Source organism: Loa loa, assembly GCF_000183805.2.
Source record: "Loa loa unplaced genomic scaffold supercont3.106, whole genome shotgun sequence".
NCBI lineage: Eukaryota > Metazoa > Nematoda > Chromadorea > Rhabditida > Onchocercidae > Loa > Loa loa.
Window position 1 is genome coordinate 9,582 of NW_018108286.1, and position 16,701 is coordinate 26,282.

Sequence of the window (16,701 nt, forward strand, 5' to 3'; positions counted from 1 at the left end):
AACAATTACTACCTCTCTCTCTCTCTCTCTTTCTCTCTCTCTCTCTCTATTTGCTCAAGTTTTATAAATGAAGATGAAAAAATGGATAAAAAGTTCGGAGTATGTTTGTATGTCTGTCTATATACAAGTTGAAAGTTATCGTTAACAGGATATAAAATATCCTGTTCCGATTCCGGTTTCTCTTCAAAATGTATAGAATATACCTTTCACTCTACTAAATCTCTTCCTTCTTCCTATACTTTATCATTATTAATTCTTTAATGTGGAAAAAAAAATCATATCACAAAGTATTAGCATGCTACTGGCTATGAAATTACCACATTACCGTAATGCTGGCATTACCGCAGTACTGACAATAAACATGTCAAATATTAATTCATTTATATAGATTGTATGAGAAATTACTGGAATATCTGTGAAATATGTGAATGAAATGAAAAGGAATAATTTTAATCAGAATTGATTGGAATTGATAAAATTAAATTCGAGAAGAAGAAAGACTTAAATATTTAAAAATAAAAAAAATTCCATGAATGACAGAAACTTTTTCCAAGCAATGAATTAACATTTCTTTTTATCAGTTCAAAAATATTGTCGGATTGGTTCATTTATTTATTTGCGCCTTTTTAATCTTCTGCATCACAACTTTCCCATATGTTAATAACGATATTTGCATATGGAAACTATCATTAATTAGGGGTGTTAATTATTAGAAGTAGTCCTTCACTTCGAATGATTCGGAAATTAGCAAAAAAATCATTTAGAACAACTAAAGTTGATCCGGAATAACGATCCATCATTTCGATTTGTCGATCATGCTTCGAGTTAACTAACATAATCGGCACTTCGGTCGTTAAAATTTCGGATAGTTATGGAAGAAATCCGTAAATTGGCCAAAGCAAAAGTATTTTGTTCATGAAATTTTCCGGATATTAAAACTCGTTCTATCTTCTTAAGGAAAAAATATCCCATGGAAGAATAATACTGGCGAAGAGAAACGAGAATTGTTAAATCTCACATTTTAGCATCTTAATCCATTTGAATTGTAGCGATAATTTGTCCCTCCAAAGATTCTTTTTCTTTTAAAACTTCCGGTTTATAAACAGATTACATTTCACAGAAAAGAATTTTCCGGATAACCTAGTCGGTTACTGATTACATTGTGCATCATTTAATCAATTTAATGTTTGCACTAAAACCTAAAACGATATTTTCTTTCTTGTAAATTATTTTCATTCATTTTAAATATAATTAATTGGCTAATATATTAAGTTAGGATAGACAACCTTAAAATTTAAATTATTCAAAAAAAAGAAAAGGACAAAAATCTACCAGAAATTATGAATGCTCGTTTTTTTCCCTTTTTTTTCAACCCAAACTTATGAAGAAAAAGAAATTTTCGGGAAAGCATTGAGGAAAATTTCTAACAAATATAATCGGAAGAGAAAAAAAATCAATAAACAAACAATTAAAATAGTATATACCAATAAAGAAGTGAAAATTGATACAATGACTGTATTGTAAATCTAAATTAAAAATTATTGGAAATTAAAAAACAAAACAAAACAATTTCATTCTCATTTACAAACTAGATCGTTATTTCTCTGATTTGTTATCAATTTCTAAATTATTGAAAATTAGTTATCAAAGAATAGTAAAATTTTCATTCAATTCTAATTTTGATCAATTTCAAATTTTTATCTGTAAGCCAAATTAATATAATAATCTAAATGAATATGACAAAGAGTATGTTTAAGACAATGAAATCATTGAAATGTTCATGTATTACCATGTTAAAATGAACAATTATCAAAGGTACCATCACTTGTGATCGATGAAATTTGAAATTTAACAGGATATAAATATAATACGTGGATATTTTCCATGCGAAAGATTTCTGGTTAGTTTTTAATTCCTGAAATTCAAATTGGAACCTGAAAACCACTTGCATAAAAAAATGAAAAATAAACACAATAAGCATAAACTAAAAATTTACTTAATTACAACCTTATGCTTTTTACACACATCTAATGAAGGGATTTTAGAATTTAAAAAAACGAATAAACAGAAGTGTTCAATGTATATGCGGATAGTCTTCCGTCTAATAAATCGATATTGGTCAATTACTGAATATATGCTTAAAATGAGTTAATAAGTTAAACATTATCTGAATATATCTGAATTGCAAAAAAAAATTTAAAACTTAAAACTTCGTGTAAATTAAGCAACTACAAGCATAAAATGTAATGTATCATAATTTTCGGCTGAAATATCCGATAATCATGAAAATGAGGTTTGTCAAAATTTGAACAAATACATTCTGATAGAATGTGTGATGCTTCTAATCATGAAAAGATTAAAGGTATAAAAATAAGAATGTATATTGGGTATGATATAATGAAAAGTAAAAAAAAAGCTAAAATTATGATATGTACAATTTGTCCAGATAGGCCATAATCATAATTAGGCTACAAACTAAAGCAGACAAGAATTAAATACTACCAAAAAAGAAAAGAAGGAGACAAATAACTACAAATATCTCATTAAAATTACCGTAAATTCCAGTAATTCGAAAAACTTTCTCACATATATTTTTCCATTTACAACGATACCTGTAATATTTGTAAAAAAAAGAAAAGAAAAACTGTAATAAAATAACTTTGCCAATGGATTGTTGAAATTTCGAATTATTTCATTTGACTGTTATGATAAGAGATAATTTTAGATATCAGATAATAGAATGAGACTTAACAATGATAGATCAAGGGACAGGTTTCCAATTAATACTTCTAGCAATTTCTACTACATCGATTCAGGGTTTTCATACAGTACGATTCTACTAATCTATTCACTGAAGTTTGGTAAAATCCAAAGAATATTGGGGAGAACTCAGCTAATTACGATGATTAAGGTTTGCATTACGTGTATGTATAAGATTATTTTCATGTACAAGTACGATTTATTCCTACCATACAAACGAATGAATATAAATGAATTATGAACAAGCATAATAAAAAACCAGTATGAGGTGATCCTTCCACATCTGGAAAACAAAGTGTAATTAAAAGAACGAATAGAAAAAAAAATGAAAAAAATACGACGAAAAGAACTCATTTTCAAATACGGAAAGAAGAGAGTTGAATGTTCTTGACGTAAATGAGATTGGAATAATTTCTCGAAATGATGGGATACGGGGAAAGTGGTAGAAAGGGAGAAGTGAGGTGGTAATAACAAATTACTGACTGAATATATCACGAGACTAGAAAAAAAAAGGAATTGCTTAAAAGTATATATAGCTGAGTTTTTCTAGAAATCTATGTTAGTTCTTATGCAAAATTATTAATAATGATAAAAGTCTAAGCGAGGATTCATGTGTTATCGGCCCTTATTTTCAGTTATCCAACAGTTTCTCTTTTTCTTTTATTATGTTGCTTCATTTGAAGTACCTTACCAATAAATTTCAAGGAAGTTAAAATTGTAACATCAAAATTACGTTGCCACATAAAATAATACCTAGAAAACTGGAAATCACAAAATGATATCTGACATCTCAAACTAAATCACTTTTTTCTTAATGTGATATTGCTAAAGTTATTCCAATCATCTTTGAAAAGTATTGCGACAAAAGGGAACGATTTCTAGATAATAATATTAACTCTGAAGTCAGTTAGATACACATATATTTTTATATAAATGGTATGCCCGAAAGACATACAAAAAGACAAGGCTTGTTGTAAAAATAGAATTCACATTTTAAAATTACAACAACCGAATTTAAATTGAAAATTCCAAATCAGAAAACAGACCTAATCAAAATAACATTAAAAGGCCGCAGCAAAAACAGAATTTTCATATTCTTATTAGATCACTGTTAGATGGAATACTTTCCATTATTTACAAGACTTACAAAGGAGGCATCCCTATTATGCTAAATAAACTGGTGATCAACTACTCAATCTACGATCCATTTTAGGCATCGTAACAAGATATCGTCGTTTCTTCCTTAAACTTCGCCTTAGCAATTCTTTTTCTTGCAGTAATATATCTCGTACTAGGCTTCGTACTACACTACGTATAACATCTTCGTCCGTTTCTGTATCATGTGACGGATTCAGTGTGAAGTTTGATGAGCATCTATAAATTTACAAGAAAATCAGTCCTTGAAAAATGAATTCCAAAGTGGAAGATACCCAAACCAATGAAGAATGACAAATTTGGAGTAATAAACACTGTATCTCAGTGATGGAGCACTTAATAGTTCAAATGATTTCACACTATCAACGCGTCAGGAAACCTTCACACTATCAACGTGTCAGGGAAACCCACCCGAAAACTCGAAACATGCGTTAATATTAAGCATCGCCATTTTTTTAAGGTCATCATCTATTTCATATCTGAAGGGAGAGAATTAAGTGATATCAGTGACATAGGTTTAATAAGAAGTCAGAATGTAACTAAAAGTAAGCTGTGCAGGATTAAATTCGCATTAAATATGTCTAAGTTACCTGGGAACGGATGAGAGCGAATGAACTACCGGTGAGCTTTCGTTGTTGGCGTTTGTGGTTCCAAATGAAATCTTCCGAAAGTGAACTAAATCGTAGTTACTTGTCTAAAACAATACAACTGAAGCTGTGCTCTCACATTATAGGCAAATATGTAAATAAATTTCGTATAATTATGAAGCAAAAGACAAAAGGAAGTAGTGAGTTAGAGAATTCTAATTTGATGATAAACAGACTATAGCATTAATGTTAGCATCAGAACCACTATCCTTACTGTATCACATCGAAAAACATTTCCAAAAATGACCAAAATGTTAGTCATCAGATTCTTACGTCCACTCACCTCGTCGATTATTTCCGAGAATTCAAAAAAAAAAAGAAAAAGGAATGATGTTCTCATTAGGGTAAATTTTTAAAAAACAACACTGTTTACCTCATAAACAATGTAATTGACCAGATCTCGAACCACTTCTTTTACCACACTAGTTTCTGCCGAATCATTTGTCATTGAAGAGCAACTGGAAAAAACCGTCTCAGATTTCATCGTTATGCTGTTTTCATGATTCTTTACTTTTTGCCGTGATTGTTCCATAACACCTTCTTCATAAGCAGAGCATTTTTCAACATCAAACTTTGGAGCAATATTATCCGTGAATTTAACCGCAAACGTAGCATCCCCAAAATAATCCTGTGTTGGTGGTGTATCTGGGCCATGTTGTAAGGTAACGACGGCAGTGAATTGCACAGAATCAGATTGAATGCTTTCCTCGATTAGGTGTTTCTGAACTACCATTCCTTCGTGGGAATTCATTGCATTTCTCGTATCACAGCTTCCACCTTTTTCTTGAGGTAATGCACACTTCACGCCTTTCTCACCGTTTCGAGATCCAAAGCTTCCTGATAATTCATTAATACCAAGAAATTCTGTATTTTTTGACTTTTCTGGTCGTTCAGTTGTTAAATTTTCGACTTCTGAAGTTGTACCTTCCGTAGTCAAAAATTCAGATCCTTGTATATCAACCGCAGAACTTTCACTGAGTGATCGATGTAGTGAAATGCAATCATCTGATTTAGCTTTTGCTGTTTTTTGAATCGATGGGCCTACCTGTTCGACCTAAAAATGTCGATGAAATGAACAGAAATTCCATTAAAAAAAGGGACGAAAATTATTTGCCCAAATTCAAAGTGACTTCATATACGATAGTCAAAGCCTAACATGGCTCCATCGGTAATACCGATGGTCCAACCACTCATGCAAGTTAACGTACCTTAAATCGTGACTTTGCTCGGGCAACATCTCGTGGATTTGTCTCATTTAAACTTGACGTCGAAACTGTAAAGCGCCGTGAGATTTTTTTCACCGGTGGGCTAACTTCAGTTTCAGGATGATCGCCGGATGTGATTGAAGGAAGAGATGGACATTTAGACAGCTCGCCTGAATTCAGAATTTATTTTCGGCAATGAGAATTTTTTTTGGTTCTCGTCGACTTTGAAAACTGCTTAATCTTTCGACAAACTCCTGTAAAATTCAACCGGAATACTGCCATCATCTAAATGCATGGCGAGAGGGCATGATAAGATGATTCATATTTTATCAGAAAGATCGAAAAAAGCAGCTATCTACTGACAGAGAAGATCAGATCCAACCAGTACATCAACAAAGGATTCATTTCCTTTAAAATAATTTGAAATCTTGTGTTATGAACCAGTTCAAATGAATTTATGAATGGCTCTATCACTGCCACTATCCAACAACTGAGACAGATTGTATTGGATATAAATACGCATTTCTAGTGGTTGGAGTGAAACGAACTTTTTCCAATGCATTAAAAAACAATAGAACCATACTTTTGGTGAACAATACAGGATGGCTTTCATTTGATTGTTTCTTGATAGTAGTGACACTGTCCGGAATTTGCTCAATCAATGCTAATGAATGATGAGTCATCTGTGCAACGCGTTCCTAAATTGGTAAAGAAATGAACAACAGTTAAATGATGGACTTTCGCAGAAATTCATTTTTTTCCTTTTTTTTGTACACCAAATTAGTAAACTGATTGAAGTGAACAATGGAACGTCACGATCGATGGTCACTAATCAAAGCAATGTAAGCATTGACTGTGGCGAATATAAATGCTCACTTAAATACGTTCATCTTATTTGTGACCATTTTAGCTTTTCTGTTACATCTAGACAAATATTATTAAATTAAAAAAGAAAAACTTCCAGTTGTTTTATACAAGTTCATTCGCCGCGATTCATCAACGAACTACCGAAATGGCGATAGAACTACATATAATTAAAAACCCACCAAGCAAAATGTTTAGCATAGGGTACCGCTGAAGGAAAAAAAGTTGGAAAGAAAGAATACTCACTTACCGAGATATCATCGATGGTCTCAGTGCATGTTAAAGATGAAGATCGACCCAGCAACCAAACCGCATTATTTGATTTGGTGGTTACTTTTCGTTGAGCAACTTCCAAATTATCAATTTGCCGATTCTTCACTATTTCCGCTTTCTGTTCCTTTTCTTCATCCTCTTTCTTTTTGTCCTTCTTCACCTCCGCATACTCCTCATTGTGTGTCACATCCGTGGCAACGGTGCCATCTTCGGTGGTTGTAAGAACCGAAAGTTTTTTAAGTGCAATTTCCTTATTTCGCTCACAAAACATTTTGATTTCATCATAGTAAACTTCAAACTGTTCCTGGTATTCTTTAACCTGAAGAATTAGCAATCTCATATTCAAATACAAAGAAAGGAAAGCAAACAGTTGTTATTGATACTTCATCAAAGCAAAGTAAAAGATATTTACCCAAACCAATTCTAGCAAAATCCAATCTGAAGACCTCATAATATGCTTTACATCACGTATTGGCAAAAGCAAACTAACTAGAAACGCCTATGTCGACCACTTAGAACGAACGTGCAAACCAACCGAGGCGTAAAGTAGTATAATTCTTCTATTCTTCATAGTGTTAAGTAAATTTAAAAGGTCAATTCATAGCCACTAATCATGCCATTAAGCAAAACACAACTAGTACATGGTTGGCCAAGCCTAACGAATCCTATAACCTCAGGGAAATTATCATACTGATCACATGTATCCTATATTAATAAGGATTCAAATCTAAGGATGACAAGTTAAATAATTTGATCCAAGTTTAAGGCATTCCGCTCATGCGGATTGAGATGACTAATAATTAATTTCGCAGTAAGAATTCTATAAGAGTATGTTTTGCATAAAATGAACAGTTCAACAGTGCTGAAAAAAAAATACTGTTGAAATAGGAAAACGCAAAACCTTTAAGCTACTGGACTGGGCAACCGATATATCCAAATTCAGAACTGTTAGTGAAGTATTCATTTTCATTGCAAGGTGAAGTGCCAACAGACCAGCCGATCCAATATGTGGGTTATCTCGTAAATCTAGTCTTATCATCACTTTGTTATCCGCTAAACACTCTGCTAACACAATTGCACCTAAACAAATAATTTCACAATCACTTTGATTTTTAATGGACCAGAAAATACAAACAGGCCAATAAAGTAATCCAACATATTCACAAATGAGGTTTCTACCATATTTATTTCCTCTTTTAATATTAAATCTTCAAGGAAACCTGAATGAAACTAAAAATCAGATAGAACTTTTAATAATCAAGTTTTTTGGCAAAATTATATACAAGCATGGCATAATCTTCTAGTTACTGGAAAAGATTTCTAGTTGAAACCAAGCAGTACGACCCATTAAAAGAAAGTATTTGATAGCTTCTTTTAATATTCTTTGCCAATTGAAACAGCTTACATATAACTACAACCAGCAATCAATCATCATACAGCTGCCAAAAGATTTGCTGCGTTGAAAAAATAGTATCAGTAACAAAAAATTCACTAAAAATAAGCATCGAGAAAATTCGAATTTACTTGTAAAAGTCTCCTAAAGTTTTGGTAGATGAACGGAGTGGACATACTTTGACAATCAAGATTTGTCGCCTGTAAGCCAAGTCTCTGCAAACTACAATTCTGTTGCAACGCTGGCTTCAGCTTAACAATACCTTCCAGTAATAGACTGTTATTACCAATATTCAACGTCTCCAATTTAGTATTTTCCATCTGCAATTTACAATTTCGGTATATTGACCTGCTCTCCGAGAAACTTTTGACCCAAGAACTACATTTGATGCAACGCAAGCATTTTGAACATTAATATTTGCGTTTAAGCAAGTTTGCATATAAATAATGTCAGCTAGCATTTATTAAATAACATTATAAGCTTTTGCTCTTCACTCCAAAATTTACACAAAACAGTTTGACAGATCTATTAAATTATCTTCGATAAAAGAATAACAAAAGCTCCATCAGCGAGAGATTACCCATTAAAAAAAGAGAGCAAACTGATATTGCTGAAATTAGAAAATAAATAGTTTAACCAAAAACTGACCAGTGCTTGCGCCAATGCTTCCATTCCACTATTTGTTAATCTATTATTCCATAGTACTAATGCTGATAATGCACTATTTTTAGCTGTATCACGGTGCCTCAGTGCGTCACAAATATGGCGTAAACCACCATCCTAAATCCGTATCAGATTGTTTCACAACTCGCTATGTTAAAATTGGCTATTTCCAAAGTACAGGGATTAACCATAGCAATACATTAAGTTACGAACCATACAGCTCTTCCAGTTTTTATTGTCATTGCCAATATTTTAAGATTTTCTGCAGAGAAATCAAACAACGTACTTTTCACCTATTACCAATAAAAGAAGTAAGAGATTTCATCTCATTCATTTAAAACTTGCAAAGAAATACAAACCTGTAATTGATTATTTCGTAAATCAAGCAGTTGAATTGATACACTAGTGATGATAATTTGATAAATATGAGCACCATCTGCAGGCTGTAGGTTATTTTCACCTAAATAAAGCTCTCGCAATATCGTATTTCCCTTCAGTGCGCATCCTGCAACAAAATTATGCACGCATTGAGGTTATATTGTATTCAGTACGAGTAGTGTTTCAAACCAGCTAGCATTAGCATGAAAACTTCTCATGATAAGAAAGTTCTTCTTTAATTTCTCATGTGACATAAGGGAAAGAGTATCTACACTATTTAAGGGTAATCACGTTACGTTACTCTTCGCGGTTAACTATTACTAGTAGTAATGAGCTGCCTTACCTTCTTAGTACAAATGTCATTTAAAGAATTTCAGTTCATTGGATAAAATCTTTGACGGATTAAAAAAAGTTTACAATTTCTGCTCGCTCCTCAGAAAGAGCACAAATGAAAGGGGCATTCTCTTATTATTTTGTCGAATGCAGTAATTAAAATTCTTCTGCAGTTAAGGAACTCTCATTTTGCTTTTCTCGTAATTATAATTCTCGAAACATTACCGAACTTTCATTGTTATAAATTTCATAAACTTTCATTCTGATGGAAACATTATCGTACGAACCGATTAAAATCAAGTTTCGCCCCGAAAGAGACACATTTTCCAAATGAAGAACAGTTAACGACGATTGGGAACGTAAAGCTCGTGCCAACACCGGTACAGCACGATCAGATAAGGACGTGTAGCGCAAATTCAAATACTGCATAGAAGGTGCCTTAAAAAAAGGACATAAAAGATGATCCAGAATTATTACTGCAAAAAAGTGTGGAAAGTATCGAATTAACCAAAGATCTGAAGGAAACATGTTTTCAATCTATGGAAAATTTTTAGCTGAAATGTTTGGGTAAACTAAAACAATTCAGATAAAAATTTCTCACACCACACGTAAAATAAAGGCTTAGAACCACTACAGTATCATTTCCAAACAAACAACGTAGTCAGAAATTAGCGAACAGTTTCGCGAAACCATGAAATCAATTTTGTTTTAGGACGTAAAGACCAGAACTTACATCCCTTACAGCCTTACATATGGCTTGCCAACCCCGCAAATTGATTTGCTTATTAAAGGACAAATTTAATTTCACTGCAGAATCATAAAATTCAAGCATCTCTCCAAGGCAGACGGCACTCTGAAACAAATGTATCAGGTATCACATAAAGAGATTGAGAAATCATTTTCAGAACTCCACTATAAGCTGGAAAAAGGTTCCGCAAACTTAGGTTCATGAACTTAAAATCGAACATTACAAAAATAGTGGAATAATACATTCGATACTTCAGTTTACTTGGAAAAAAGGCTACAAACTCCTTACGTCGGTACAAGTTCTCCACTCCCATCACGGTATTGAGGTGCTAATTGGACACTAAGCCTTATCTTATGGTACAAATTTGCTAAGTACAAATAAATCTAAACAACTTACATCGTCATCTAGAAAGGTGTATTCGAAATCAAGCATATCAAACTGAACTTTATTGAAAATTTCTTCCAAACATTCCACGTCAGTAGAAGATAAACGATGACCTAAACTTATTTTTTTTAATGTCATCATCAAAGCTAAACTTTAAAGAGAAGATTTGGGAAGGAATCTACCCATGCCTGCTGCAAACGCTACAGATGTGGGTGTATTCTTCCATCCTGCACAGATTTTTTAGGTGAGGCATCGCATGCACAAAACTGATTCCAGTCTTTGCTCCTAAAATTTACCTGTGAGGGCTTAGCAGGCTAGGAAGATGACAGGGAAGTCCTTAAGACAGAGGTTTCGTTAGAGTACCCTTCTCTTAAATGTTAGAGTATATTTCTCCCTTAAAGGGACTAAGCGAGCTCCAGCTGCCTAATTTTAAGGCCTAGGAAAGAAGGGAGGCCAGCGAGCCCATCCTGCTTGTGAGTCTGACCCTTCAGTTGAGACCTGTCTGACATGGGAAACTCTATCACTGATTCATTAACCATGTATCTTTCGTAATGCCTGGTTTTTAAACGAAAAATAATCGAAACTTCATCACAAAATTTCTTAAACAATGAAAAGAAACCTTCATTTTACAGCTCCAGAACATTTAACACCAGAGTTTATGAAAAAAAAATCAAATTCAAGGATCGCAAGAAAAAAAAAAACCTTTTAAGGAGAGACATTCTTGGCGTACACCCATCACTTGATGAAAACACTGAAATAGCTTTTTCAGAATCAACAATCAATGAATTCAAGAGTCAATACTTTATCCCCATGATTCTCGGATAAAACTACCTTTGACAAACATCCAAAAGTCATCGCAACACTCTACTCGCATAACCAAAAACCGAACGCAGGATAACTTTACGCTGGCCTTTCTGAACAAACCTATTACATCAACCCCTAGACTACTTCACTGAATTCTCTGCATCAGAGAGCCAGGAGTAGCTGATCAACATATTTTTTTATTTCGGTAACTTATTTAAAGCTTTCGGGAATTATCCCTGCAGTTCCTAGCCATTGGTATCTTCCAACCTTAATGAATTATCCAACTAAGAATTAATTTGGTTCCATCTGATAGATCCCACTACATTTCTTTAATTAATAGTTCTCACTTCATCGTCAAATATCCTTTCTCATGTAGATTTGAAGTCTTTATGAGGCATATTATGCATAATAAAATGGGAGATGAGACAAGCTTTGCATCGTAAGTGTCATCATCCTCATCAAACGTGTTGCAAAAACCGTTTGGTGAAATAGATGGAATTGATGGTGAGAACCATTACTACATCTGAAACTCTAATGTTTTTCCTTTTCAAAGCAAATTGAAAGAAGATGGAAAAATATACGGCTATTTGATCTTGCACAGCTTGAATTGGATCGACTCGCAGACGTTTACAAGCATTCAGGTAGGAAATACTGATGGCACTGGTGTCATTTGTATCTGAAAATATGATAAAGATAACGAAGGCATAATAAATTCGTCGAAATTTTGTATCTTTATAGAAAGAATTACGTCTAACTTATCAACTTTAACAATTACTGTCAAGTCGATAAATTAATTAAAGTAATTAAAATTACAAAATTTTCGATAAACCTACGGTTTGTCACTTCTGAAAAATATGAAAAACGACGGACAAGTTGTGAACAACATAGCTATGATATACTTGGAAATGATCGAATACAAAATAATAGCTTGAAATCGATGAAAATGGGAAAGAACTACAATGAGCTGCGGAGAAGCTTGACTCTATTCGGATCACGCAATCGTTTCTCTTCCATTAATGAACGCGACTTCATATTTCCCCAATGAATTTTTCGAAGAGAACTTCAGATCAAACTGACAAATCATTAATCAGAAAAATCCATTTGAACTACTAATTCTTCAAGCTAATTTCATCAACTCTTACTAGTGAAAATATTTGCAGGTGCATCGTAGAAATCAGTTACAATAACGTCCGGAAAATGAACATTTCGCCTATGGGAGCAACGCTGTATCTTTTCATCTTCATTTGTGATTTCTGAAAAGAATATGTTTCGTTAAAGGTAGTAAATGTTTCCATAAAACAAATAAATGCTAAGTGGAAAAGTGCAACTGATAAGAAGTTGTAATAAATATTTTTTCTTGATGCTTATTGCTATTTGTATACTCCAGCAAATAATTAATTTTCTTTCTATCACATGCAACACTAACCTTTCGAATCGTCCAGTGTTATTTTTTGGAGAAGTAATTCTTGCTGTTTTTGCTGAACAGCGTTACAGCTATTACTAATATCAGAAATATATTTAAATGAATTTCCTTCGTTTTCACTAGGGCTCAAATTGACCGACGATGCTGAAGGTGATGATAATAATGAAGAACTTGTTGTTGCTGCTGCTACTACTACTGATGCTGATGTTATTGCTGCTGTTGAAGTAGATGATGCTAGCTGTTGTTCCTCGTGTTGCTGTTGTTCACTGCTTGATGATGACGTGTCGTGTAAACCCAAGAAATCTTGTAAACCCGCAAAAAATTTCATGGACATTCCAGCACTAATATTTCAATCACCGGATGTAAATTATCGAAAAAAAAGTCAAAAAATAGGAAAAGAAAAAAAAAACTTCCTTGCAAAAAGTTTATCAAAAGCAAAGCTTTCGAATTGTTTTTTTTCTTTTATCACTGTAAAAACAATGACGTCATGCACTCAGAATGTAGTGATAGTAATAGTGATTGAAGCAATAGTTAGGAGTAATAGAATGTAGCAAATCTACAATTTCTTTCACGTTTAATAATTCCAACAACCAGTTGGTGTCATAAATTGTCTGATGGTACCACCACCCGCAGCAGTAATGGTAGTAGTAGTAGTACCATTCTTCATCTAATCGTTCCTTATTGCTCAGATTTGCTATTATCTGTCCACATTTTTGACCATTATTCATTGGACCACTATTCACTTCAAAATCTACAAATTTACTGAATTTTTAACCATATCATGAAGATGAAAACAGCAATTACGCTAAATCATTGATCATCAATATAACATCTCTAAATAATCATTAGCGATACGGTAATTAGTTTTATTATTGATGTTCAACGATATAAATCAATTCAATGATATTCAAATAATATGTTTCAAATTGTAAATGATAGTATTATGGAAAAATTTCAATTGCAGTAAGATGGAAAGAAAAATGTAAACATGTAGTATTGTAAAAATATAACATATAATGTGGGAATACAAAGTGTACATATAGCTAAAATTTTTTTTTCTTTTTGCATTTGAAAAAAAAGATTTTCTACGACGAAAACTGAATGGAATTCGATACGATTCGAATCTATCCTAAATCAATTCATCTTTCTCTCCTTTCCATCAGATATCTCAAAACCTCCTAATCCCGCATTTCCTCTTCTCCCCCGCTTTCCTAACAAATTTATCTTCGTCAAATCGAAAATAAAAACATACACCACAATTTAATGCAGCCGGTCAGAGTAAAAATTTAGTAAACAAGCAATAAAATTTTCAGTGTTCGAATAAAAACTAATTAAGTGAAATATATTTTCTTATAAAGAGAAATATAATTGTTTATAAAGAGAATATAAAGATTGATAAGATTAAGGGATATTATAAGTGAGGAATTGAGAGCATTAAAATGAATAGTGTAGTAATATGAGAGAGATGAATAGAATATTAGACGATATTTTATGAAAAAAACAGTACAATAAATAATTCATTTGCAAGGGTATGTTTGCTAATTTCATACGGATTTTTGAAATATAATGAAAATGCGTTGCTAAGGTATAATTGTGATGAAAATAATTTGCTCAATTCAAAAAAAAGTGAAACGAATGAATGTAAATTTCATCACTTCGTGGATTTAATGAGAGGTATACGGAAGATAAATGCGTGATATGTTACGTGAACATACTCGAATACCTATGTGAAATGTCAAACAATTACGTGAAAAACAGTGCTTGAATAAGTATGTGAAGTATCACGTAGTTATGCGAAAATATTTGAATACGTACGTGTAGTATCACGTTTACGTGGACGTTTGTTCATACTTGAACAAATATATGAAATATAATGTAGTTACGTGAACATACTTGGACACGTGTGCGAAATATCACGCAATTGCCTGACTTTTTAGTATAGTTTCTTTTTTTTTCAATTCCTTAAATTTACACCAAATATTATTATTATTATTAAGATGTTTCATTCATTCAAAATCCTTTAACTAATTACTAAATCACATTCAAAAAAAAAAAAGCATTACTCATTTCTAATTCCATATAGAATAATGTTTTATTCTCCAAAGTATATCTTATCCTAATGTATTTAAGCTTTTCGTATTTATTTCTTTCTCATTTTTTGCTAAATGTTTAGGTTTACGTAAACATTTGGCTTCCTCTAATTTTATTGCTAAGCGTTTTTCCACGTCCGTACGTCTCCATCTAACATCATTTTCACGCTAGGACAATTATGCTAGCTAACCAAATTTATCAGATTAAAAGCTATTTAAACGTGATTTGGTTAAACGCCAATGTATTTTTTTTCTTTTTTGATTGTAAAAAAAAAAAAAATTAACCTTAGCTACACGCTTATTTACCAATTATTATACAATACAATGCTAAGAAAAAAAAAAGCCAACCCATTCATTCATCATTAATTAATTAGCTAACTATTTGGTTCAAATGGAATTAGCAGGAAGGTTATTTTTTCAATTTTTCTTTTTTACATTGTAAAAGGATGTATGTAATTAGCCAACAATGTAAAATGGGCCAAATCAAAATAAATACCCAATAGAAGAAGACAAAGGTGACAATACTTTCGCCCTTCTTTTTTTTTTTTTTTTTCATTTTACCTAATTCCATTATATTGCAGCCTCGTATTATTCCTTTACTCTTTTGTCGTCATTTTTGAACATATATAATATATTTATTTACTCATATTTATTTATTTATTTATCGATCTATTTTATATTTATATATCTTTCCCAAAATATCCCTTTCTCTCTCTCTCTCTTTGTGTACTTAGTCCTTGTCATGATACACTTCACAATACATTCCGCTCTTGAGTAGGAGATCTTTTTAGAAAGCAATGGCAATGCCGAGAAAGTATGTCTATCCAGCTCTCGAGAATGACTGACACACACACACACACACACACACACACACATATACACACACACTGACATACAAGATATACTTTGAATAGTAAACTATCCCAACATTTATCAAAAAAAAAAATCGTTGAATGAATCAATTTATCAATTTTGATGGAATGTGTGTGTATGTGTGTATGTGTACGTTTGTGTATGTGTGTATGTGTATGTGTGTGTTTGTGTGTGTGGTTTGTATATACTGCAGAGAGCTAAACGGCTATACCCTTTGGCGTTATCCTCCGTTCACATTTGCAATCGAACGGTGCCTCCCTTTCTCGAGTACATTTCGGTGTCATCGTTTTGTTCGTTGATTGTTGTTGTTGTTGTTGTTAGTGTTCTTGTTATTGTTGTTGTTATTATTGTTATTATTATTGTTTTATTATTGTCGTTATTGTTGTCGTTATTGTTGTCGCTATTCCTATTATTGTCGTTGCTGTTATTATTGTTGTTGTTATTGTTGCTAATTGTTGCCAATCGTTGATGTTGATGTGGTCGTTATTGTTGTTCATATTATCGCTGTTGTCACTGCCTACACTATATAGTAGCAGTAGTAGTGGCAATAGTAGCAGTAATAGTAGTAGTGATAGTAGCAGTAGTAGCAGTAATAGTAGTAGTGGTAGTAGTAGTAGCAGTAGTAGTAGTAGTAGTAGTGGTAGTAGTAGTAGTAGTAGTAGTAGTAGTAGTAGTAGTAGTAGTAGTAGTAGTAGTAGTAGTAGTAGT

General features: G+C 32.5%; 2 protein-coding genes across 3 annotated transcripts; both read right to left on the reverse strand.

Annotated features, from left to right (window-relative positions):
- Positions 1-3,664: 3,664 nt before the first annotated feature.
- Positions 3,665-12,830, reverse strand: LOAG_06750. Of its 2 annotated transcripts, XM_003142286.2 has the most exons (16): positions 12,750-12,830; positions 12,189-12,283; positions 11,506-11,554; positions 10,816-10,916; positions 10,405-10,524; positions 9,959-10,109; positions 9,320-9,465; positions 8,946-9,077; positions 8,476-8,617; positions 7,806-7,984; positions 6,882-7,223; positions 6,351-6,465; positions 5,771-5,937; positions 4,936-5,616; positions 4,506-4,609; positions 3,665-4,134 (listed from the first exon to the last, which is right to left on the reverse strand). In XM_003142286.2, exons 3-16 carry the CDS (start codon positions 11,537-11,539, stop codon positions 3,945-3,947), a joined length of 2,604 nt encoding a protein of 867 aa, XP_003142334.2. In that variant the 5' UTR covers positions 11,540-11,554; positions 12,189-12,283; positions 12,750-12,830; the 3' UTR covers positions 3,665-3,944. The 2 variants fall into 2 exon arrangements, with proteins under 2 accessions (XP_003142334.2, XP_020306037.1); XM_020447238.1 differs by lacking the exons at positions 12,189-12,283; positions 12,750-12,830 and adding an exon at positions 11,955-12,016.
- Positions 12,831-13,515: 685 nt separating this feature from the next.
- Positions 13,516-16,277, reverse strand: LOAG_06751 (hypothetical protein; the record flags this gene model as incomplete). The annotated part of the gene is made up of 2 exons (XM_003142287.1): positions 13,516-13,781; positions 16,205-16,277. 2 exons carry the CDS (start codon positions 16,275-16,277, stop codon positions 13,516-13,518), a joined length of 339 nt encoding a protein of 112 aa, XP_003142335.1.
- Between the last annotated feature and the right edge of the window lie 424 nt (positions 16,278-16,701).